At 42.3% G+C, this 23,431-nt stretch overlaps 2 protein-coding genes across 7 annotated transcripts in view; one reads left to right on the top strand and one right to left on the bottom strand.

Moving 5' to 3' along the window:
* The window catches only part of LOC110534463 (phospholipid-transporting ATPase ABCA1), a 40,967-nt gene extending 33,978 nt beyond the window's left edge, over positions 1 to 6,989 (top strand). For all 5 annotated transcript variants that reach the window (XM_036933602.1, XM_036933600.1, XM_036933599.1 and 2 more), the window contains exons 38-48: positions 411 to 526; positions 996 to 1,140; positions 1,413 to 1,536; positions 1,694 to 1,823; positions 1,996 to 2,179; positions 2,489 to 2,595; positions 2,881 to 3,022; positions 3,397 to 3,531; positions 3,886 to 4,082; positions 4,210 to 4,453; positions 4,716 to 6,989. In XM_036933602.1, coding sequence (XP_036789497.1) covers positions 411 to 526; positions 996 to 1,140; positions 1,413 to 1,536; positions 1,694 to 1,823; positions 1,996 to 2,179; positions 2,489 to 2,595; positions 2,881 to 3,022; positions 3,397 to 3,531; positions 3,886 to 4,082; positions 4,210 to 4,453; positions 4,716 to 4,859 — 1,668 coding nt within the window. In that variant the 3' untranslated portion in view covers positions 4,860 to 6,989. The remainder of the gene's footprint in view (positions 1 to 410; positions 527 to 995; positions 1,141 to 1,412; positions 1,537 to 1,693; positions 1,824 to 1,995; positions 2,180 to 2,488; positions 2,596 to 2,880; positions 3,023 to 3,396; positions 3,532 to 3,885; positions 4,083 to 4,209; positions 4,454 to 4,715) is intronic.
* A 1,577-nt stretch (positions 6,990 to 8,566) lies between these two features.
* LOC110534462 (beta-1,4-galactosyltransferase 1) lies at positions 8,567 to 17,607 on the bottom strand. 2 transcript variants are annotated; one of them, XM_021619331.2, is made up of 6 exons: positions 16,977 to 17,607; positions 15,406 to 15,641; positions 10,852 to 11,039; positions 10,517 to 10,639; positions 10,032 to 10,136; positions 8,567 to 9,788 (listed from the first exon to the last, which is right to left on the bottom strand). In XM_021619331.2, the coding sequence occupies exons 1-6, from the start codon at positions 17,362 to 17,364 to the stop codon at positions 9,659 to 9,661; spliced, it is 1,170 nt and encodes a 389-aa protein (XP_021475006.2). In that variant the 5' UTR covers positions 17,365 to 17,607; the 3' UTR covers positions 8,567 to 9,658. The 2 variants fall into 2 exon arrangements, with proteins under 2 accessions (XP_021475006.2, XP_021475007.1); XM_021619332.2 differs by lacking the exons at positions 15,406 to 15,641; positions 16,977 to 17,607 and adding an exon at positions 11,891 to 15,399.
* Between the last annotated feature and the right edge of the window lie 5,824 nt (positions 17,608 to 23,431).

Here is a 23,431-nt window from a genome sequence, read left to right as displayed (position 1 = left end):
CTCCACTGGCCTAGAACCAAAAAGGGTTCTACCTGGAACCAAAAAGGCTTCTCCTGCGGCGACAGCCAGAGAATTGTATGTTCTAAGATTGTAGAGAGGTCAGTGTGGATGTACAGTCTACCATGTACATTAGTTTACAGTGACTAGTGAACGTACACCCCATTTAGATGTCATTTGACATCAGCACAACGTGAAGACTGTACACTTTCAATAACTGTATATTAGACTTAATACAAATGACTTGAGACACCATGGAAATGTCACAAACACATCTTCTCCGTTGTTTGAAGTCAACTCATTGGAAAAGCTCTGTATCTGGACTGTACGCAGCATGTTCCTTTGCCCTGAAAGGGTGCGTGACTGTATGAGAAAGTCCTGAATGTCCTGCCCTCTTCCTGTATATGTTCCAGTGTAACTACATCGTCCCTGCTACTCTGGTCATTATCATCTTCATCTGCTTCCAACAAGACGCCTACGTCTCCTCCACCAACCTGCCTGTACTGGCTCTGCTGCTGCTGCTCTATGGGTGAGGGACACACACATACACACACACACACACACACACAGAGGTACACAGATGCAGAAACACACACCACACGCAGAAACACACACCACACACAAACACACGCAGAAACACACACCACATGCAAAAACACACACCACACACAAACACACACACACAGAGGCACACAGATGCAGAAACACACGCCACACGCAGAAACACACACCACACACACACGCAGAAACACACACCACACACACACACACAAGCAGAAGCACACACACGCAGAAACACACACCACACACACACGCAGAAACACACACCACACACACACACACGCAGAAAACGTGCAGGCACATATGTCGCACACTCAGATATGTCGCAGACAAACCACGTCACTCACCATATGTCCTAGCGATGCAAGGCTGCGTCAATATACGATTGGGAGTCACAGCGTACCTGTTCTCACTTCCTTTTTGATGTCTGTCCCTAGGTGGTCCATCACGCCCCTGATGTACCCGGCGTCCTTCTTCTTTAAGATCCCCAGCACGGCCTACGTGGTGCTCACCTCCGTCAACATCCTCATCGGCATCAACGGCAGCGTCTCCACCTTCGTCCTCGAGCTCTTCGGCAGCAACGTGCGTACAACAAGGCTTCATATGGCTTAAGACTTCATAGGGACTTAATAGGGCTTAATGAGACTTCATAGAACTTGTGAAAGTCATTAGGTGGACCCATACTGCAGAAATCAAAGATCCCTGTGGAAATGCTTTTTATCCGTGTGACATACTGTTCAGCACGTAATTTATTACAACATTTAAAGTGAATTGAATTAAATGGGGACTTTAGAAATGAATGTGACAGTTTGACTGATTGACTGATTGGGTGTTGTTCTACTATGTGACAACAGGAGATCGGAGGGATCAACGACATCCTGAAGAACGTGTTCCTGATCTTCCCTCACTTCTGTCTGGGCCGAGGCCTCATCGACATGGTGAAGAACCAGGCCATGGCCGACGCTCTGGAGAGGTTTGGTAAGTAGGTCATAGGTCGTTAATTACGTTAGGACAAAAATGTAATGTCAATGAAACAAGTGTGTGATTTAATGTTTTTTTTATTATTATTATTGTTAATTTGTCAATGCTGTGCTTCTGTTTCTTGACAATCATCTGTTCCTTCCATTGGTTCAAGGTGAGAACCGGTTCCGTTCCCCTCTGGCGTGGGACATGGTGGGCAAGAATCTGTTCGCCATGGCTGTGCAGGGCGTGGTCTTCTTCACTATCACCGTGCTCATCCAATACCGCTTCTGTATCAAGGCCAGGTAGGCGTGGCCTTGCATTTCATAGGGCAGATTAATCGGACTCTTTTGTTGTGTCCTTTATCCACTTTCTATTTGAAAAATAATACAAATCAAAATTGTCAAGTCAGTAAAACATTTTGTATTCATAATGATCTGCTGTAAATATCCTCCCTGATCTGATTGGTTGTCTCAGATCTTTGCGCACCGACCAGAAACCTATCGGTGAGGAGGATGAAGACGTGGCCAGAGAGAGGCAAAGGATTCTGGGAGGAGGGGGACAATCTGACATTCTGGAACTCAAGCAGCTGACCAAGGTGTACAATAGAAAACAGAAACCAGCAGTGGATCGTCTTTGTGTGGGAATTCCACCAGGAGAGGTGAGCTGGCTCTGCTACCACTGTACAGCATAGATAGGGACGGGAGTTTTCCCTGGCCACATGACCTGACCTGCTTATTAGTCTCCATTAGATCAGTTTTCCTGGTCACATGACCATTAGACTCCACTAGACTAGTTTTCCTGGTCACATGACCTCACCTGATCATTGGTCTTCAATAGACTAGCTTTACTGGTCAGGTCAGATGGTCAGGAAAAGTTGCTGGCCCTGCCCATAGATTCTCCCCTTTCCATATCCTGTTGGTGGTTCAGTCCAGTGAAACTCTTCTCTCTCCTCTCTCTCTCTCTCTAGTGTTTTGGTCTGCTTGGAGTCAACGGAGCAGGAAAGACGAGCACCTTCAAGATGCTGACTGGAGACTCAATAGTCACGAGTGGAGAAGCTTACCTGGCGGGAAAGAGGTGAGAACGATAGTAAAGATAATTAAACAAGCTGAACAAATTGTCATGGGATTTATACAGTACACAGGTGCCGTATTTTACAGTATATCTTAATGGTTAAATGCATGATTGATTATAGCCTCTAAGACCTTGTTCACACGGAAGCTTCCCTGACCGTTGTACATCACAATAGTCTTGAAATAGCCTTACAACGTCTTGAAATACGTACTGTGAACGGAGTCTTAAATAGTTTGGAGGTGTGTGCTGTTGTGAGTGACAGTGTGCGTTCTCTGTGTGGCCTGTCAGTGTGTTGACGGAGATAAACGAGGTGCACCAGAACATGGGCTACTGCCCTCAGTTTGATGCTATCAATGACCTGCTGACTGGCAGGGAGCACCTTGAGTTCTACGCCATCCTGAGGGGGGTTCCAGAGAAGGAAGTGTGTGAGGTGAGTGTGTTATCCTCTTGACAAAAAAATAACATTCTTACAACCGTGACATTTTGTGCCCTGTCAAAGGACAGGTAACTTATGTTATGCTCTTTATTTGGAGACCTTTTTGTTGGTCCATTTTAAGGACATGTTTTTGTTTTATGGGACGGGTTGTTGTTTTAAGGACGGGTTGTTGTTTTAAGGACGGGTTGTTGTTTTAAGGACGGGTTGTTGTTTTAAGGACAGGTTGTTTCGGTTTACCTCCTGAATTGACTGAAGTAAGATGGGATTGACCCCAGCCCTGGTGGGCTATAGTATGTGATCTTGTTTATCTAATCATGTCTTTGGCACCTCTCTCGCTCTCTCTCTCTCTCTCTCCCTCCCTGGTCCAGGTGGCAGAGTGGGGCATCCGTAAACTAGGCCTGATCAAGTATGTGGACAAGGCAGCAGGGAGCTACAGTGGAGGGAACATGAGGAAACTCTCCACGGCCATGGCACTGATCGGTGGTCCCCCGGTGGTCTTCCTGGTGAGTAGGCCTACTTTATGAGCCTTTTAACTAACTAATCATTTGTTCATATACCCAAACGTGGTTATAATGTTATTCAGTCATGGTACGTTACAGTATAGCAATGTGTGTGAACTGGACCAACCTTTTAAGTTCAAGTTCAATACCTATTACAGATCTAGGGCCCAGAGTTTTTCCTGATCACGTCATGGTCAGTTGGAAAAACTCCCAGCCCAACCTAGAACCTAGAAACCAATCTCTCCATTGAGGATGTCAACAATAGACCAGGCGCTAGAGGATGTTGTTTCCTACACCAACTTGTTCCTGGGCCTAGTCTGACCAGGCTGTGGTGTTGTTATTCTTTGTGACTGACAGGACGAGCCCACCACTGGTATGGACCCCAAGGCCAGACGGGCTCTGTGGAACTGCATTCTCAGTATCGTCAAGGAGGGGCGATCGGTGGTTCTCACCTCGCACAGTATGGAGGAATGTGAGGCCCTGTGTACGCGGATGGCCATCATGGTCAATGGGAGGTTCCGCTGCCTGGGCAGCGTACAGCACTTAAAGAACAGGTAAGAACAGAGAGAGGGAGAGATGGGATGTTCAGTAGTGAATCACTACATTGGTGAAGAAGCACTGTGGCCATTTTGGATCAACATTGAGCTAACGCTAATCATCCCTATGCGTTTCCTCATTCAGATTTGGGGATGGCTACACCATCATCCTCCGGGTGGCAGGACCAGACCCGGACCTGAGGCCGGTGATGGAATTTATTGAGAAGGAGCTTCCAGGCAGCACTCTGAAGGAGAAGCACAGGAACATGCTGCAGTATCAGCTGTCCTCCTCCAAAACCTCCCTGGCACGCATCTTCAGCATCCTGGCCAAGAACAAGGAGTGGCTGCACATTGAGGACTACTCCGTTTCCCAGACAACACTAGACCAAGTAAGCACTGAGGCTGGTTGAAGACGTTGTCGTAGACCATTTTGATTATCGTAGCAATTACTATTTTATTATACATCATTTTTTATTGAAATAAAGTTGTTTTTTGAGGGGGTCTTGCATAGGTTTAGATGAAATGAGTGTTTCATTGCCAAGACAAAATAGAACAATAAAAATAAACATTTAAACCAAAATACAAATGAAACAACCATTGCTTGCATAGCACATTGATTCATCTGGTCCGTGTGTGTTCTCTTGTCTTCAGGTGTTTGTCAATTTCGCCAAGGACCAAAGTGACGAGGACCACTTAAAAGACATTTCTGTGCACAAGCGAGAGGCGGTGGCAGTGGACATTACTCAGCTCAAGTCTTTCCTCACCGACGAGAAGGCCAGGGAGAGCTGTGTGTGAATCCAAGGCTGAAGTGGAACTCTATTCCCTGCGTAGTGCGCTACCTTCGACCAGAGCCTGGTCAAAAAAGTGCGCTATGTAGGGTATAGGGTGCCATTTTGGACTAAACCTGTGTCTGTTCCTATCCCTCTCCCAGATGAACTGCTGAGGCCCCTGTAGACGGGTCATTCTGGAGAGGAGGGTTTTCTACTTTATTGTAGCGGTCTTTTAATTCTTTCTCAGTGGGCTGCCCAGCGTTAGCGTTCTTTGTAGGGCGACACGAGAACGAGCGGCAGAAGTTCAACACTGAAACGCAATGCAAATCAATGCAAATCAATAAAGATGATACAATCCTCATGAAGTGTTCTCCGAGGAACAGCCTTGTGCCCCTCGCTAGCTAGATTGAAAAGACTTGAATATACTTTAAAGTTGTACCCCAGGCAGAGCATGAAGGGTTCTCAGTTTCTGTGTGCTCACTCGACCAGGACCTTTGACACGCTCGACAATGTAAAAAGAAGTTCCAATCAACTCGCTCACTGCCAACCGACAGTCACTTTGATTCAACGTCTATTTTCTCTCCCTCGCTTTGTTACCACGAAAAGTACTTTTTTTTTATGAACTGGAAGAACAAGAATCAATTTCAACGACAGTCCAATCCCAAATAAAATACATTTTGAATACAGTATATTGATCAATTTAGTTTTGCATCTGAAAAAATGAAACCTAATGGTGTTTGTTGTATTTTTTAATTTTTTTTTTAAAGATGACTGTTTTGTCGTTGTTGTCATGACGCCCAGCACAGTGCCTGCAATCATGGTGGAGATAATGTTAACACTCCAAAAGAGAGGCCATGGAATGTTCTGGAATGACGAAGCAAAAAGGCCGGAGCTTCTTTAGAACCCCGAAGGGATGTCAGAGAGACCTTATTGTCAGATTACTGCTTTAAATGTACTGTCCTATGGCAGTGAGGCGTCAATTTCTGTACCTCTGTATGTGAATGTGCAGTCTAATAATGACAAAGGTTGTTTATGAGCTAACAATCATCCGTCTGACATTTGTGACAGGTTTTCTGAAGTGTGAGGATGGAACTACATTTCATGCTTTCTAATAGCCGACAACCTACTGGGTTTTTCCCCCCAGCAGGCTTCAAGATTCTGTGTTTAAAAGTGGTATTACTAACATGACCACGGGAGAAATGGGACTGCGTATTCATTTTTTTCTTCATGTTCATTTATATATGTATTGTGAAGTGACAGGAGAACAGACGTTGATGAGATAGATCTTCAATATAGAATATATATATATATATATATGTGTTGTTCAGTAAACACTGTCACCAGTGCCAAAACGTTGAGTCAACGTTATGTTGAGGTTGAGTCAGGGTGGCGGGCGACTTATTTGTACACTTTTACTTGTCTTTTTCCTTGAACAGCTGACTTCCTGTAGTTCAGCCACCATCTTTGGAGTTTTTCGCCGAGCACGTGGCTACACATGGAGGCTGGGTCTCACGTGTTGCTCACAAACGATCCAATCATCATTGTACTTTCTGTTGCCGTTGCCACGGTCCTTCTTGTGCATTATTATTCCTGACCATAACCCCAAATGTACACCTCCCTCTTCTGTAACTCCCGGTGTTGTATTTACTGACACACAACACTTCTGCCATAGTTACACCAGCCGCCTGCCATATTAACATACAAACTTAGGGCCAAACAAACACGATAAAAGGCAACAGTCGAATTGAGAGGGACCAGACCAATAAAGTGCCACTGTTTTGGTTACGTTACGATTAATAATAATACTACGTTCATGCGGACAGAATAGCTGATGACACAAAGATGTGACGTGGACACCTTCTAGCACTTTATAGAAGTTTTCTATGTAATCTAATCTACACAGTACAGGATTTACACTGGAATAGCCCCAGATTTCAGAAGACCCCTGAAACTACAATGCATTTGGTTTGTTCCATGACAAAAAGAAAAAGAAGAAAAAAAACAATTGAGGAGAAAGTGTCCGACAGTACCATGGTAGTTATTTTCTTGTGTTTGAATATTATATGTTTACATTTGAAGTATTAAAAATGTTTGTGTCTGTTTTTTTGTTGTGTACAGTACTTATTTACATGAATAAAAATTGATACATTTTGAAGATAGTAGTTTGTCTGCTTTCTTCAAATCTTAACAACGATCAAGTCTGGATATCTTTATGGTAAAGTGTTTTCCAAATCCTTTCTAAAAATACATCGCTTATATTTTGCCCTTATTTCTACAATAACTCAAGTCAAACAACTTCATGTTAACAGGTGGCACCATTTCTGCTGTTTACATGTCAACTTTTCCCTTCTATCAAAGATGATAGATATACTGACAAGATACATGTCTCACCCTAACAGCAGGCTGTCTAGCTGCGGCAGAGGATGTAAAGCCACAACACATACACATTGCTTCGGCAGCAGACTGATTGACAATGTCAAAAGCTGCACTGAAGTCATACAAAACAGTGATAATCTGCTGCATCTAATCACCAGTTTATGATAGTTTTTGTATCTCAAGTTTACCTTTCCGTTAGTCAGCACCTCTAAATATTTTTGGGTGTGCTTTTCATGCTTTTCATTACATGACTATCTGCTGGTGTATTACCCTGCCTTACATCTTCTCCTATCAATCACGCGTCATAGATTGCATCAGGTAGGTAGGTAATAGCAGAGCGGAAGAGGAAGAGAGAGGCCCAACTCGACGGAAAATCTGTCTCCCTCCAGCAGGTGTTTTTTTCGTTGTGTTTCGCCCACCAAGCAAGGTGTTTTTGTATGGAAGTCAATGAGTATCAAATGACGTCAACAAAAAATTTATAGCTTATTTGTAATTTGCTACGTGATGTTTATTTGATCAAATAGAAGTTTAATAATGCCAAAGTTGTTATGATTCTACTGATATAAGTAGGACAAGTGACATCCCGGCAACTTTGAGGAAACACTGAAGTGGGCGTTGTCTAGAGATGTTTATGTATATTCATGAAATTAGGCTAGTATCATGGAGTCTCTATATTGAATACAGGCGGTTGACGTCAACGACCCTCGTTTTAGAAGATTACAATAATGAGATGTATCCACCAATCCAAAGAAAAGATAAGCGGCAGCTTGTGGATCGAGAGTTACGGAACACAGAGGGTGTTTTTAAATGCTTGCCTCTGACGATAACCAGGTAGAGTTAGGCATACCTCTATTTTTACTGAAGACCTACCACTATCCTTGAGTAAAGCCAATGTGTCCGCTGATGACTCAACATTATACACGTCAGTTCCCACAGCAAGTGAAATCCCTGCAACGTTTAACAAAGAGCTACAGTCAGTTTGAGAAGGATTGACTGGTAATAAACTAGTCCTAAATATATATAAATACAACCTATCTGGGCAAATTGAGGAGACTAAACTGCTTGGCGTAATCCTCGATTGTAAACTGAAATGGTCAAAACATATTGATGCAACAGTAGCTAAAATGACTAAGCACAAATTACTTATACGTTACTGGTTTCCTTGTAACAGGACGAAAATCAAACACAGTACTAGGTCTGTAGGCACTTTTTGGAGTCCTTAACTGGAGACTTGAAATAAAATAAACTCAATAAAAACATGTACTCCAATCATTCTAATTCTAATAAATGTATGTATTCAATAGCCCAACGGGAGAATAAAGTCAAACGTATTCAATAAAACAATTATTTGAATAATTCAAATGTAAAACTTTTTATTTTACTTAATAACTTCTCCTTGTTCTATTCCAATGACTGAACACCAGACATTAGGCTTTTACTTTCAGTCACATGAAACACAATGACAGGTTGAGTCCACCACACCTGTTTTTCCACACATTTAAGATAAACCAAGTGGGTGGGGACTGAGACTGACCATACCTACATGCTACACCCTCGCGATGGTAGGTCGTATGTTTGTTCCTGGCTGATTTGCATCCTCCGGGCATAAACAAGGAAGTGATCATTCATGTAACAGGTACTGGATAGGTTTTGAATGTAAAAGAAGCATGGAAGTGATCATTCATGTAACAGGTACTGCATAGGTTTTGAATGTAAAGAAGCATGGAAGTGATCATTCATGTAACAGGTACTGGATAGGTTTTGAATGTAAAGAAGCATAGAAGTGATCATTCATGTAACAGGTACTGCATAGGTTTTGAATGTAAAGAAGCATGGAAGTGATCATGTCACAGGTAGTGAATGGACAGAATACAGCAAACAAGTGTGTATCAACTGATGTTTTGGGAAACATGTATAAGTAACCAAACCAACAGTTGGTGTAGATCGGGATTAAGACCTTTCACACAGTTTCAAACATGGGAAACATTTCTGCAAAATATATTAAACCATAATCATCTCAAATATCTCTGCCAAAAATGCAAGAAGAAAGAAACAAATGTATAAAATATGTATTAACTATATACATATTTATTAAACTTATATACGCATTTAAATCAAGTAGTTGTCCCTTACCGAATTACACAAAGGCAACTCATTACAAATTATGTACAAAATAACTTATTCGTCCCACGCCCCTTCCCTTTTGTACTGCCATTAGAAGTCAAACACGTTGACCAAACATTTTGATCCACTCTGATATTTATAAGGTCTTGTTGTGCCATCCCATTCATCCAAGTGCTGTCCATTTGTTTCCACAATAAATGCCTGTGTTCCCAGAGAATTCAGAGTATTCTCGGTATTGTATTCCATGGTTCCGCCGTGCTTTCTCTGCCCACCACCGTGTGATAAGTGTTATGCAAAATAACTCCTCACATTTATCCACTTTCACTAAGGTTTCCCCACATCTACTGTGATTTTCGTGAACAGAGGATCCTTTTCCACTTTGACGACTTCGTACTTGAGAGAGTTTATACCATCGGTATTCATCGTCAGTCTTGTGCGTTGTATCCTGTCAAACCTGCGATACAAAGGAAACGACTATCAGTATACCATCCTCATATGAAGATATTTGGGATGCACTGATATGTCAATTCTGGGGCCATACAATAGCCAATATTTTCTTGGCTGTGATGGCAGAGTATCAATGCTGATATTATCATGAAGAAAGAAAAACTTTCCCCTTAAAATCTAAATTCTTCTTTTAAAGACACAACCTTGTGGGGAACCTGGTGAATGTGGTTGTTCTAATCTAAAGCTTTACCTCTGAGGATTTGGGTCGTTCAGTTTGTCTCTTTCGTGACGGATCATCCGGCATTTTCCAACCTCGCTATCTGGACGAGAGATGGACATTCCTCTAGAGCTCACCCTGTGGAAATCAGAGTTTATTATTATAATGGATTTTGCATACAAGTTGGAAATACTGTGGAATTCAGGGTTGGGGTCAATTCTAATTCAATTCAGGAAGTGATTTGAGGTAAAAATTCAAAATGGTTGGGGTCAATTCTTATTCAATTCAGAAAGTGATCTGAGAAAATAAATTCAACTTTTTAAGTAAATAACTTCTCCTTTTCAATTGATTGAAAAATCCTTGAAAAAAGAATTGCCATTTCAGTTTACTTCCTGAATTGACCGACCCTAACACCCTAACATTAGAAAGTGATGATGTCCCATTGCCAAGTCTGACTTTAATATAGGCTCATCTGTAATGCTTTAAAAATCTGTTTGGATTGGAATGCACTGTCTTGCCTGTTGAAAATGTCGTCATCTTCCCCACCCCAGCCCCAGTAGTTGTTGGGAAAGCCATTGATTTCCAGGAACTGCTCCTTACTTAACGCTGAGACACCGCCAAAGTACTGGTTATAGGGCAACCTATGGATGAGACAAAGACAAAATATTTCTCATCTGGCCCATACAAAGAGCCAAGTAATGAAAAGAGTAGGCTAAGCATAAATAGATATACTTGTTTACTACTCTTCTAGCTATGTACTCATGGTATGAACTGAGGAAGAGGGAGAGTCCCAATGAATCAAAATAATGATGATGCATTAGATAGAAGTTGTCGGTTGAGTTTTGTGCCGTACTTGAAGCCAAACTTGTCCATGGAGACAGACAGGTGTCTGGGCTGGCGGAAGCATTTGTAGGTGTTGCGGTCATCCATGGGGATGAGGTCCACGTCACTGAACACAAAGCAGTCGTAGTCATACTCTTTCAGTGCCTCAGCATAGCCAATGTTCATCAGCTTGGCCCTGTTGAACGTGTTGTCTCCATCCTAATGAAGAAGTTACAGTCATTTTCAAAACATGGGTACGCTAAATTATTTGCCAACTAATTCACATATAATTGAATAACGTTTGTCCATAGAAAATGTTTAATTCATCGGAAAAAAAAATGTAAGTTCCGGTATATGCAAATGTTTGTCATTTAGCAGACACTCTTATCCAGAGCAACGTACAGTTATCTAGGCGGGACAACCACATCAAAGGCATAGAAATGATAATGTTATTCTTCTTAGCTGTCACTTAGCCATCAGATCTTCCATTGTTGGGTAAACTATTTCAAGATTTAATGAGAAGGGGCTCCCGAGTGGCGCAGCGTCGTCCGGTTTAGGGTTTGGCCGGGGTAGGCCATCATCGTCAATAAGAATTTGTTCTTAACTGACTTGCCTAGTTAAATAAAGGTCAAATAAAATAACCAAGCCAACCAGTTATCTAAGTCACTGACAGCCTGAAGATCTACTGAGCTGCACCATTACAGCTCTCTTTCCCACGCACCCAGCTAACTTCACATTGTCATTAGCATATGAGCAAAGTACCAGAAAAAAAGGGAAGGGCCTCACTCGCTACTTTTTTTCTATTACAGATTACTTCAGGTCAACGCACCACCTTCTAAAAGACAGTCACCAGGGGCCTGCCTCTTGGACACAGATTAAGCCTCGTCCTGGTCTCAAAAGCAGTTTAGTCTCGGACTATGCTTAATGTGTGTCTGCGAAGGCACCCATAGGAGCCCCAGACAGGTCTTGTCCTTATCTCATATGAGGAAAGTAAACAATATTTTCATAACCATCATGCAGTACACTAAATAATCAGTGGCGTGTTAGAGAACCATAAAGTTCTTAGTTACCTCAGAAGAAGAAAGCAGAAAGAGAAGAAGAAAGCCACCGAGCATTGGAATAACCCAACCATACTTTAGCTGAGATGTGATTGGTTGCAGACATGCAGTGCTAGGAGAGTGGAAACAGAGTTAATAGTAGTTATTAGTATGTCAGAGTGAGAAATAGAGAGAGGGAAAGAGAAAGACAGAGAGAAAGAGAGAGACAGAGACATACAGAGAGAGAGAGAGAGAGAGAGAAAGAGAGAGAAGGGGTGGGAGGAGAGAGAAAGGGAGGAAAGGGGGAGACAGAGAGAGAGAGAAAAAAGTTATGTTATTTTGGTTTCAAGTGCTGCCTAAGTTATCACAAGAACAGGAAGCACCTGTAGAAAGAAGTAAGGACACACTTCTGTCCTCTACACTGTCAATGTCGTCTTCATAGGAGTAGGCTACTGTTCACTATCAATGTGTGGTAGTCGTCAGCTGACAGTTAGGTCCCAAGTAGTGATTCTGTCATCCAAATACACCACAAAAATGAAATAATATTGAATTTGATTATTTTTTTTAATAATCTAAAGTTACAATTCTACAACAGGTTGGTCAAAACAAGCATTGTGATTGGTTGAGACGCATTCTAAGCCATACTTTTTTAAAAAACGGTCTAAAATGGGTTGGTCAAAATAAGCTTTGTGATTGGTTGAGGGTCTAAGCCATACCAAATAACCCGTTTAGCACGGGTAAGCCTATAACGCAAAAATTGGCATCTTGTTTTCTGTTCTATCAGAGAAATGACTGCGCATCCACTGTCCCATCAGCCCAGCACTTCATTAACTTGATTTCCACTAAAAAAGCATCTTGACATTATCTCCCGTGCTTCCAAAATAGTTACTGGATATTTGTGCAATAAAAGTTCAACATTCACTTTTTGCTACTATTTCTGTCAAGTCGACACATACAATTTGATGCATACGTTGGATAAATTAACCAAAACGCAATGACACTTTTGATTTGCAACAACGGGGGTTTGTACTGTACATACGTTGCTGTCTGTCTCTCCGACATTTACAACATTGATTCAAAATATGAAATTCTATCTCTCACTGTCCCAATGAGGATTATCGTGTCAGGACGAGACAAACATATTTTCTCAGCCCGTCCAAATCATGAATCAAACTAAATGAAATGCAGCTAACTTGCGGCTTTTCCAGCTTCAGTTTGAAGTGACTGTGTTGTTGTGTAGTTGGCTAGCTCCTCCGAACAGTGTCCGAACGAGATCATTATAGCTTATTGTTATGTATCCACATAAATGTCAATAAAAACAGCTTAAACAAACGCAAATACAGCTACTTTGCTGTTATTCTGGGAACACTGTTTGACGTGACTGTGTTAGCCGTAGTTGGCTAGCTAGCAAGCTAGGGAGAAGAGCGTTACCATGAACATTTAGACCGTCCATAGATATAGAACAAAAAGACTTCACCACTGGGTCACGGCTCTGGCAACCTAACCTATAGAATGAACGACCAGCCGGCTTGGCTAGCAACCGTAGCTTTGTGTCAAGACTATATTTTTGTGTCAGGCCTATATTTTCATCGAGGTATGAAATAATAGCCTATAAATACATTTATCAAAATCAAGTGTTTCATTTCATTGGTAACCCGTTGTAGAAAAGCAATTGTTCACTCAAGGTTGTGCGAAACAACATTTTTAACACGGCTGCCCTGATCTACCGCACTCGGATCCGCCTCGTACATACGACCGCCCTTTGTTTTATCTTCGTAATTAGAGATACCTGCTATATCCTGAAAACTACTGTGCCTGACTATTTTCATAAGAATCATGCTTTAAAGGGGAAATCTGTAGTTACTACATCCAATTTTGGACTTATAAATTAATGATAGATACGCATTGATTCTTGAAGAATATAGCTTCTAAATGCCTTTGAGCTTTGTTCAACTTTCATACTCCATCAGAACCCAAAATATAAGCTGGTTATACTCCAATGTTTGTAAACATTGTAAATGTATAGCCTGAAAATATGCTTAAAACTATAATGTTGATATCTTGGATGATCAGTCTTTGCATCAATATCTCCATCTATGATTTTAAGAGTCATTACATTTCTCCAGGCCCTTTTTTAAAAACCAAAACAAAGGCAGGGAGTCCGCTTTGTTATTGTTTCAACTGTGGATTGCCCCTTTAATTTTACTTCTTTTTTTTTTAAACCTATGGGAGAAAAAATAAGGAATCCTCTGTCTTTTTATCATTACAGGTTAGGAAAGGCAGAGAGTTCATTGAGGTGATGGATGTGGTGGAAAGGAGGAAAGGTGTGGAGGAAAGAGGGAAGAATAAATCCCTCATGCAAAATATTTCCTTGTGAGCCTTTTCTCTTCTAATGTTGTAGGACGGGCTCTCATTCTAACATATCTGGTTTCTAATCTGTTTACAAGACAATAAACTGTTCACAAAGAGAGCAAGACACACCTGTGTCCAAAACCCTTTAACAATCACTAAATCTGTTGACTTAAACTAACAAACATTTGCCCATTGGAGAAACCATCAAACAGGAATACATGGATCTGCTTTACCACACAATCAGGAAATAGAGGCTGTCTGTCAACCATGTTTATTTCCTCTTATCCTACCTACAGTAAGACATGTTGTCCGTTAAAACAATACAAGGTGCTTTAGAATAAACTCATACTTGATGACATCACATCAGGCATCACAGTTATTTGATAGAGACACTCCATGTTGCAAAACATTGGTTTATAAGGTTTCCATATGTTCATCATGGTGGCTTGGCTGTGCCCTCTGATTATTAGTGAAAAACACAGCAGGACAGCTGGTGGTCTACAGATAGTGAGTATAAACTTTAACTGACAGCTGTACCATGTCTGTGTTGAAAGTACAGGCCTGGGCTTGTGTGGAGCTGGGGCGCTGGGGCTATATAGCTGGGGGGCTGGGCGGCTGGGGAGCTGGACTGGGGCTAGGGCTAAGCTGGGGCTGAGTTTCGGGCTGGGCCTGGGGCAATAACAGCCACCACGGTCCACCCTCTAACAACTGTTCTCGGAGAAACAGCTGAAAGTGCAAGCTTTGTCTGTCTGTGTGTCTGTCTGTCTCCTGTTTCAGTGTCTCTCTCAGAGCTCTCTTAGTTTCTCACAAACGTCGCAATTTCTTACAAATCTATAATTTCGTAATTCTGTACATTTACATTTCCTCTTCTTTCCCCCCTCTTACATTTTCTGTAGGAAGCGAGGACGGCAGGAGAGGACACAAGGAATCGAGGATAGGCTACTGAGACTCAGCCTCGGTTTAAAGACCCTGATTTGTAACTGTCGGGCGGGATGTTGCGACACACATTAACATTCTTCCTGTTATCTACAATGAGGGGGTGGGAGGTTACTTGTGTGGAAACCTTCAGGCATGAATAAACAAATGTCGGACAACTGAGCGGTTTTCTTTGTTCAGACAGACTCTGAAAGTCTAGATCAGTGAATAGATGAAACCAGTCTCATGCACAGAGATTAGACTGGTTTCTCTGGCTTCACCTGATTGATGACATAGACGCCATAGTCCAGCTGTTGGCGCTGAAGGATGGGATGGAGGTAGTAGAGCCAGAACTTGAGGTGCTCGTCACGAAGGCGGAAGGGGATGATGAGAGCAACCTTTTGGAGGGCGACACAGTCGTGTGGTTTGTAGCGACCTCCTTCCTGCAGGCCTGGGTTCTCCTTCCTCACTGTATCCAAGCTGACAGGCGTAGAGAACTCAACCCTGAGAGGCCCAACTGCAGGTCGGGAGAAACAGATATGTTGGGTCACAAACTCTCACACACCTCTTCCTGCTCCTCTACCACATTCACTTCCTTTTCACTTTCTGCCTTCACGCCTCCATCTCTCCATCTCTCTCTCTTTGTTCAAAGTTTGCACCCTTTGACCTCATGTAAAAAAATAAAATAAATGAACACACACACATGCACACACACGCACGCACAGACGCACCCATAACCACAGGAAATGATGCTGACTTAACGGATATCTCATGCTTGTCTCTTTGCAACAGGCAGTTCAGGGGTTAAGAGGAAATATGTGTTATCTCGCCCCCCCCCCCCCCCCCCCCCCCCAAAAAAATATGGTCTATGCTGTTGAAAGTATTTTCCCCGAGCCATGATTGAGCTGAACACAGAACATTTTGTATTTTCAGCAGCAGGGCGCAAACTTCACAATGCAGCTCGGCTTAACATGAAATAAATCGAGTGATCATTCCTCGTATCGACTTTCAGTTAAAGGCAGGAAATGTAGGCCTAATATGAGATGCACAACTACATAATATTTGTATAACTACATAATATATGTATAACTACATAATATATGTATAACTACATAACACAATGTTTGATGCAACTGTGCCAGTATACAAAACATAAAGAACACCTGTTCTTTCCATGACAGACTGACCAGGTGAATCCAGGTGAAAGCTATGATCCCTTATTGATGTCACTTGTTAAATCCACTTCAATCAGTGTTGATGAAGGGGAGGAGACAGTCTAAAGAAGGATTTTTAAGCCTTGAGACAATTGAGACATGAATAGTGTATGTGTGCCATTCAGAGGGTGAATGGACAAGACAAAAAATGTAACTGCCTTTGGGGTGCCAGACTCACCAGCTTGCCTAGTAGGTGCCAGACTCACCGGCTTGCCTAGTAGGTGCCAGACTCACCGGTTTGTATCAAGAACTGCAACACTGCTGGGGTTTTCATGCTCAACAGCTGATAATTATATATATTTCAAGGATATGCAGCATGTTTATTTACTTGTTATTTTTGGCAAAACAGTTCGATTAAATATAAAACGTTTGAATGTATTTCCCTGGGAGGCCAAACTACCTGGATTTAGGTTTCATGTTGGATTAGGGGGGGAATAGTCAATATGTGCATGACAGAAGAATTTGAGAGAAAGAAAATCTGCATAGAAATAGTCTAATAATGTGTTATAAAGACTCCTCTTACATGTTTATAACAGTTGCATGTATAATTCACTATATTGTAATGTTTCTGCTGTGCATGTTTGATTAAATAACAGCCCTTGCAATAAAATGAATTGATGAAATCATAGGCTACTTACCAAGATGTGGAGACGGATCAGGACATTTTTCTAACTTTTTCCACGAAGTTGTTGTAGTAGTAGTAGTAGTAGTAGTAGTAGTAGTAGTAGTAGTGTTATTAGTTGTTGTAGTAGTTGTATTGGGTAAATGTATATCGTGAAGCTTCGGAGTTTGCAATGTTACAACGCTGTTATTAAGGTCGTGATGTCCAATATCTTCCGATGGAAGTGTCACGGTAATAAAATCAGTTTCAATTCGCGTCTGTGTCTGTATATGTTGGTTTGGTGAGAACCCATTCGAGTAACCCATGAAATAAAATAAAGCCACTAAGAGATTAATAACACCTAAAACTACAACCAAGGTGCAGCCTTTCCTCCGCAGCCTAAAGTTGAGAGATGAGTCGAGCATAATGCGGTTGTCATATGCCGAACGAAACACACAACGTTTACGCAACCGACGGTATTAAAAAAAGCAATTTACAAATACTCTATTTATTTGTTGCAAAACTCAGTATAGTTTAAACACTTTAAAAATAAAACAAGGTAAGATCATATTTTCCTCTACTATGTGGTGGTGGCATGCTGGCCGTGACCATCAGTTTGACGTAGGCTCCCGAGAGTGAATTCACTCTGTACTACACTTTATGGCAGTAATATGACAGCTCGTGGACCTGTAGCTTCCTCAATAATAAAAGTCACGACGAGGAAATCCTAGTCTACTAGGGAACTACACTAGCAAACTATTCAGTAAAATGCCCAAAATATACTAATTGCGAAGTCTTTATTAATTTGCAAGTCCCTAGGTTGAGATTTGTTTGAATTTGAATTCACTCTAGGAGAGGGACCAGATGCCTGTGATGTAGGCTATTTTTTTCCCCCGGAAAACGTTTTAGCCTTAAGGCCAGGGCTTTATTTCACCTTTATCTAACCAGGTAAGCTAGATGAGAACAAGTTCTCATTTACAACTGCGACATGGCCAAGAGAGAGCAAAGCAGTGCGACACAAACAACAACACAGAGTTACACATGGAATAAACAAGTGTACAGTTAATAACACAATAGAAAAAAATAAAGTCTATATACAGTGTGTGCAAATGGCGTGAGTAGGTTAGGCAATAAAAAGACTATAGTGGTGAAGTAATTACAATTTAGCAAATTAACACGGGAGTGATAGATGAGCAGATGGTGATGTGCAAGTAGAAATACTGGTGTGCAAAAGAGCAGAAAAGTAAATAAAAACAATATGGGGATGAGGTAGGTAGATTGGGTGGGCTATCTACAGATGGGCTATGTACAGCTGCAGCAATCGGTTAGCTGCTCAGATAGCTGATGTTTAAAGTTAGTGAGGGAAATATAGGTGTCCAGCTTCAGCGATTTTTGCAATTCGTTCCAGTCATTGGCAGCAGAGATGTTGGCTTTGGGGATGACCAGTGAGATATACATGCTGGAGCGCGTGCTACGGGTGGTTGTTGTCATCGTGACCAGTGAGCTGAGATAAGGCGGAGCTTTACCTAGCATAGACTTATAGATGACCTGGAGCCAGTGGGTCTGGCGACGAATATGTGGTGAGGGCCAGCTGACTAGAGCATACAGGTCGCAGTGGTGGGTGGTATAAGGGGCTTTGGTGACAAAACGGGTGGCACTGTGATAGACTGCATCCAGTTTGCTAAGTAGAGTATTGAAAGCTATTTTGTAAATGACATCGCCGAAGTCGAGGATTGGTCAGTTTTACGAGGGTATGTTTGGCGGCGTGAGTGAAGGAGGCTTTGTTGCGATATAGGAAGCCGATACTAGATTTAATTTTGGATTAGAGATGTTTAGTCTGGAAGGAGAGTTTACAGTCTAGCCAGACACCTAGGTATTTGTAGTTGTCCACATATTCTAAGTCAGAACCATCCAGAGTAGTGATGCTAGTCGGGCGGGCGGGTGCAGGCAGCGAACGGTTGAAAAGCATGCATTTGGTTTTACTAGCGTTTAAGAGCAGTTGGAGGCCACGGAAGGAATGTTGTATGGCATTGAAGCTCGTTTGGAGGTTAGTTAACATGGTGTCCAAAGAAGGGCCAGATGTATACAGAATGGTGTCGTCTGTGTAGAGGTGGATCAGGGAATCACCCGCAGAAAGAGCAACATTGTTGATATATACAGAGAAAAGAGTTGGCCCGAGAATTGAACCCTGTGGTACCCCCATAGAGACTGCCAGAGGCCCGGACAACAGGCCCTCCGATTTGACACACGATTTGACACAAGGCAGTCATTTGAGAAACCAAGGCTGTTGAGTCTGCCGATAAGAATACAGTGATTGACAGAGTCGAAAGCCTTGGCCAAGTTGATTAAGATGGCTGCACAGTACTGTCTTTTATCGATGGAGGTTATGATATTGTTTAGTACCTTGAGTGTGACTGAGGTGCACCCGTGACCAGCTCGAAAACCGGATTGCACAGCGGAGAAGCCAATCAGTTGCCATACCAGGTGGTGATGCAACCAATGGTTGATGGTGCAGCTGTAGAACTTCTTGAGGATCTGGGGACCCATGCCAAAACTTTTCACTCTTCTGAGGGGGAAATGGTTTTGTTGTGCCCTCTTCACAACTTTGTTGGTGTGTTTGGACCATAATAGTTTGTTGGTGATGTGGACACCAAGTAACTTGAAACCCTCGACCCGCTCCACTACAGCCCCGTCGATGTTAATGGGGGCCTGTTTGGCCCTCCTTTTCCTGTAGTCCACGATCAGCTCCTTTGTCTTGCTCACATTGAGAGAGAGGTTGTTGTCCTGGCACCACACTGCCAGGTCTCTGATCTCCTCCCTATAGGCTGTCTCATCATTGTCGGTGATCAGGCCTACCACTGTTGTGTCGTCAGCAAACTTAAGGTGCTTGGCCACAAAGTTGTGGGTGAACAGGGAGTACAGGAGGGGCTAAGCACGCACCCCATGGGGGACCCAATGTTGAGGATCAGCGTGGCATATGTGTTGTTGCTTACCCTTACCACCTGGGGGCGGCCTGTCAGGAAGTCCAGGATCCAGTTGCTGAGGGAGGTGTTTAGTCCCAGGGTCCTTAGCTTAGTGATGAGCTTTGTGGGCACTATGGTGTTGAACGCTGAGCTGTAGGCAATGAACAGCATTCTCACATAAACTACCATTTAAAAGTTTGGGGTCACTTAGAAATGACCTTGTTTTTGAAAGAAAAACAAATTTCTTGTCAATTAAAATAACATAAAATTGATCAGAAAAACAGTTTAGACATTGTTAATGTTGTAAATGACTATTGTAGCTGGAAACAGCAGATTTTTAATGGAATATCTACATAGGCATACAGAGGCCCATTATCAGCAACCCTCACTCCTATGTTCCAATGGCACGTTGTGCTAGCTAATCCAAGTTTATAATTTTAAAAGGTTAATTGATCATTAGAAAACCCTTTTGTAATTATGTTAGCACAGCTGAAAATTGTTGTTCTGATTAAAGAAGTAATAAAACTGGCCTTCTTTAGGCTAGTTGAGTATCTGGAGCATCAGCATTTGTGGATTAAATTACAGGCTCAAAATGGCCAGAAACAAATAACTTTCTTCTGAAACTCGTCAGTCTATTCTCATTCTGAGAAATGAAGGCCATTCCATGTGAGAAATTTCCAAGAAACTGAAGATATTATACAACGCTGTGTACTACTCCCTTCACAGAACGGCGCAAACAGACGAATCACAAGTCCTCAACTGGCAGCTTTATTAAATAGTACCCGCAAAACACCAGTCTCAACGTCAACAGTGAAGAGGCACCTCCGGGATGCTGGCATTCTAGGCAGAGTTGCAAAGAAAAAGCCATATCTGACTGGCCAATAAAAATAAAAGATTAAGATGGGCAAAAGAATATAGACACTGGACTGGAGGTCGACCGATTAATCGGAATGGCCAATTAATTAGGGCCGATTTCAAGTTTTCACCTTTATCTAACCAGGTAAGCTATTTTTGGACACCGATTTGGCCGATTTTTTAAATCTTTATTTAACTAGGCAAGTCAGTTAAGAACACATTCTTATTTTCAATGACAGCCTAGGAACGGTGGGTTAACTGCCTCGTTCAGGGGTAGAATGACAGATTTTTTACCTTGTCAGCTCGGGGGATTCAATCTTGCAACCTTACAGTTAACTAGTCCAACGCTCTAACCACCTGCCTCTCATTGCACTCCACGAGGAGACTGCCTGTTACGCGAATGCAGTAAGCCAAGGTAAGTTGCTAGCTAGCATTAAACTTATCTTATAAAAAACAATAAATCAATCAATCATAATCACTAGTTAACTACACATGGTTGATGATACTACTAGTTTATTTAGCGTGTCCTGCGTTGCATTTAATCGATGCGGTGCGTATCGTTGCTCCAATGTGTACCTAACCATAAACATCAATGCCTTTCTTAAAATCAACACACAGAAGTATATATTTTTAAACCTGCATATTTAGTTAAAATAAATCCAGGTTAGCAGGCAATATTAACCGGGTGAAATTGTGTCACTTCTCTTTGTAACGCTCAATGAGTGAATAGGTGTGGAGTCAGGCGCAGAGAGCAAAGGATGCGGGAAAAACACGCTTTAATGTCCAGAAATAATCACAGGAACAAAAATAGTATACCAAACCAGGTATAACTACAGAACAAAAGTACCCTATCGTGAAAAATAAAAGGACAGCGAGAAACCCAAATGAAAACACTAACCACTCTAACACATACAGATGAACAAGCCCGCACAAACAGAAGTGGGCTGAACGAACTTAAATAACCCCACCCTAACAACCAAACAAGGAACAGGTGAAACCAATTAGACAAAACCAAACGAACACAGAACAAAGGATCGGTGGCAGCTAGTAGACCGGCGACGACAACCGCCGATCGCCACCTGAACAAGAAGGGGAGTCACCTTCGGTAATATTTGTGACACTCTTGCGTTCATTGCATGCAGAGTCAGTGTATATGCAACAGTTTGGGCCGCCTAATTTGGCAGAATGTTACGTAATTATGACATAACATTGAAGGTTGTGCAATGTAACAGGAATATTTAGACTTATGGATGCCACCCGTTAGATAAAATACAGAACGGTTCCGTATTTCACTGAAAGAATAAACGTCTTGTTTTCGAGATGATAGTTTCCGGATTTGACCATATTAATGACCTAAGGCTCGTATTTCTGTGTGTTATCATGTTATAACTAAATCTATGATTTGATAGAGCAGTCTGACTGAGCGATGGTAGGCAGCAGCAGGCTCGTAAGCATTCATTCAAACAGCACTTTCGTGCTTTTGCCAGCAGCTGTTTATGACTTCAAGCCTATCAACTCCCGAGATTAGGCTGGTGTAACCGATGTGAAATGGCTAGCTAGTTAACGGGGTGCGCTCTAATAGCTTTCAAACGTCACTCGCTCTGAGACTTGGAGTGGTTGTTCCCCTTGCTCTGCAAGAGCCGTGGCTTTTGTGGAGCGATGGGTAACGCTGCTTCGAGGGTGGCTGTTGTCGTTGTGTTCCTGGTTCGAGCCCAGGTAGGAGTGAGGAGATGGACCGAAGCTATACTGTTACACTGGCAATACTAAAGTGCCTATAAGAACATCCAATAGTCAAAGGTTAATGAAATACAAATGGTATAGAGAGAAATAGTCCTATAATTCCTATAATAACTACAACCTAAAACTTCTTACCTGGGAATATTGAAGACTCATGTTAAAAAGAACCACTAGATTTCATATGTTCTCCAGGGTCTCCCACTCGTCTTTCTATTCTGGTTAGCGCCAGTTTGCACTGTTTTGACATTTACACTACATGACCAAAAGTATGTGGACACCTGCTTGTTGAACATCTCATTCTGGGAATGCTTACCACTAGATGTTGAAACATTGCTGCAGGGACGTTCTTCCATTCAGCCAAAAGGGCATTAGTAAGGTTGGGCACTGATGTTGGGCGATTAGGCCTGGCTCGCAGTTCCAGATCATCCCAAAGGGCTTCGATGGGGTTGAGGTCAAGGCTCTGTGCAGGCCAGTCAAGTTCTTCCACACTGATCTCGACAAACCATTTCTGTATGGACCTGGCTTTGTGCATGGGGGCATTGTCATGCTGAAACAGGAGAAGGCCTTCCCCGAACTGTTGCCACAAAGTTGGAAGCACAGAATCGTCTAGAATGTCAGTGTATGCTGTAGCTTTAAGATTTCCCTTCACTGGATCTAAGGAGCCTAGCCCGAGCCATGAAAATTCCCAGACCATTATTCCTCCTCCACCAAACTTTACAGTTGCCACTATGCATTCGGACAGGTAGCATTCTCCTGGCATCCGCCGACCCTTGGCATTGCGCATGGTAATCTTAGACTTGTATACGGCTGCTCGGCCATGAAAATCCATTTCATGAAGCTTCTGACAAACAGTTATTGTGCTGATGTTGCTTCCAGAGGCAGTTTGGAACTCGGTAGTGAGTGTTGCAACCCGAGGACAGCACACCAGAGACAGTCT

This window comes from Oncorhynchus mykiss, chromosome 10 (genome assembly GCF_013265735.2).
Source record: "Oncorhynchus mykiss isolate Arlee chromosome 10, USDA_OmykA_1.1, whole genome shotgun sequence".
NCBI lineage: Eukaryota > Metazoa > Chordata > Actinopteri > Salmoniformes > Salmonidae > Oncorhynchus > Oncorhynchus mykiss.
Note: the sequence above shows the minus strand (reverse complement) of the source record. Positions and strands in the feature narration are given on the sequence as shown.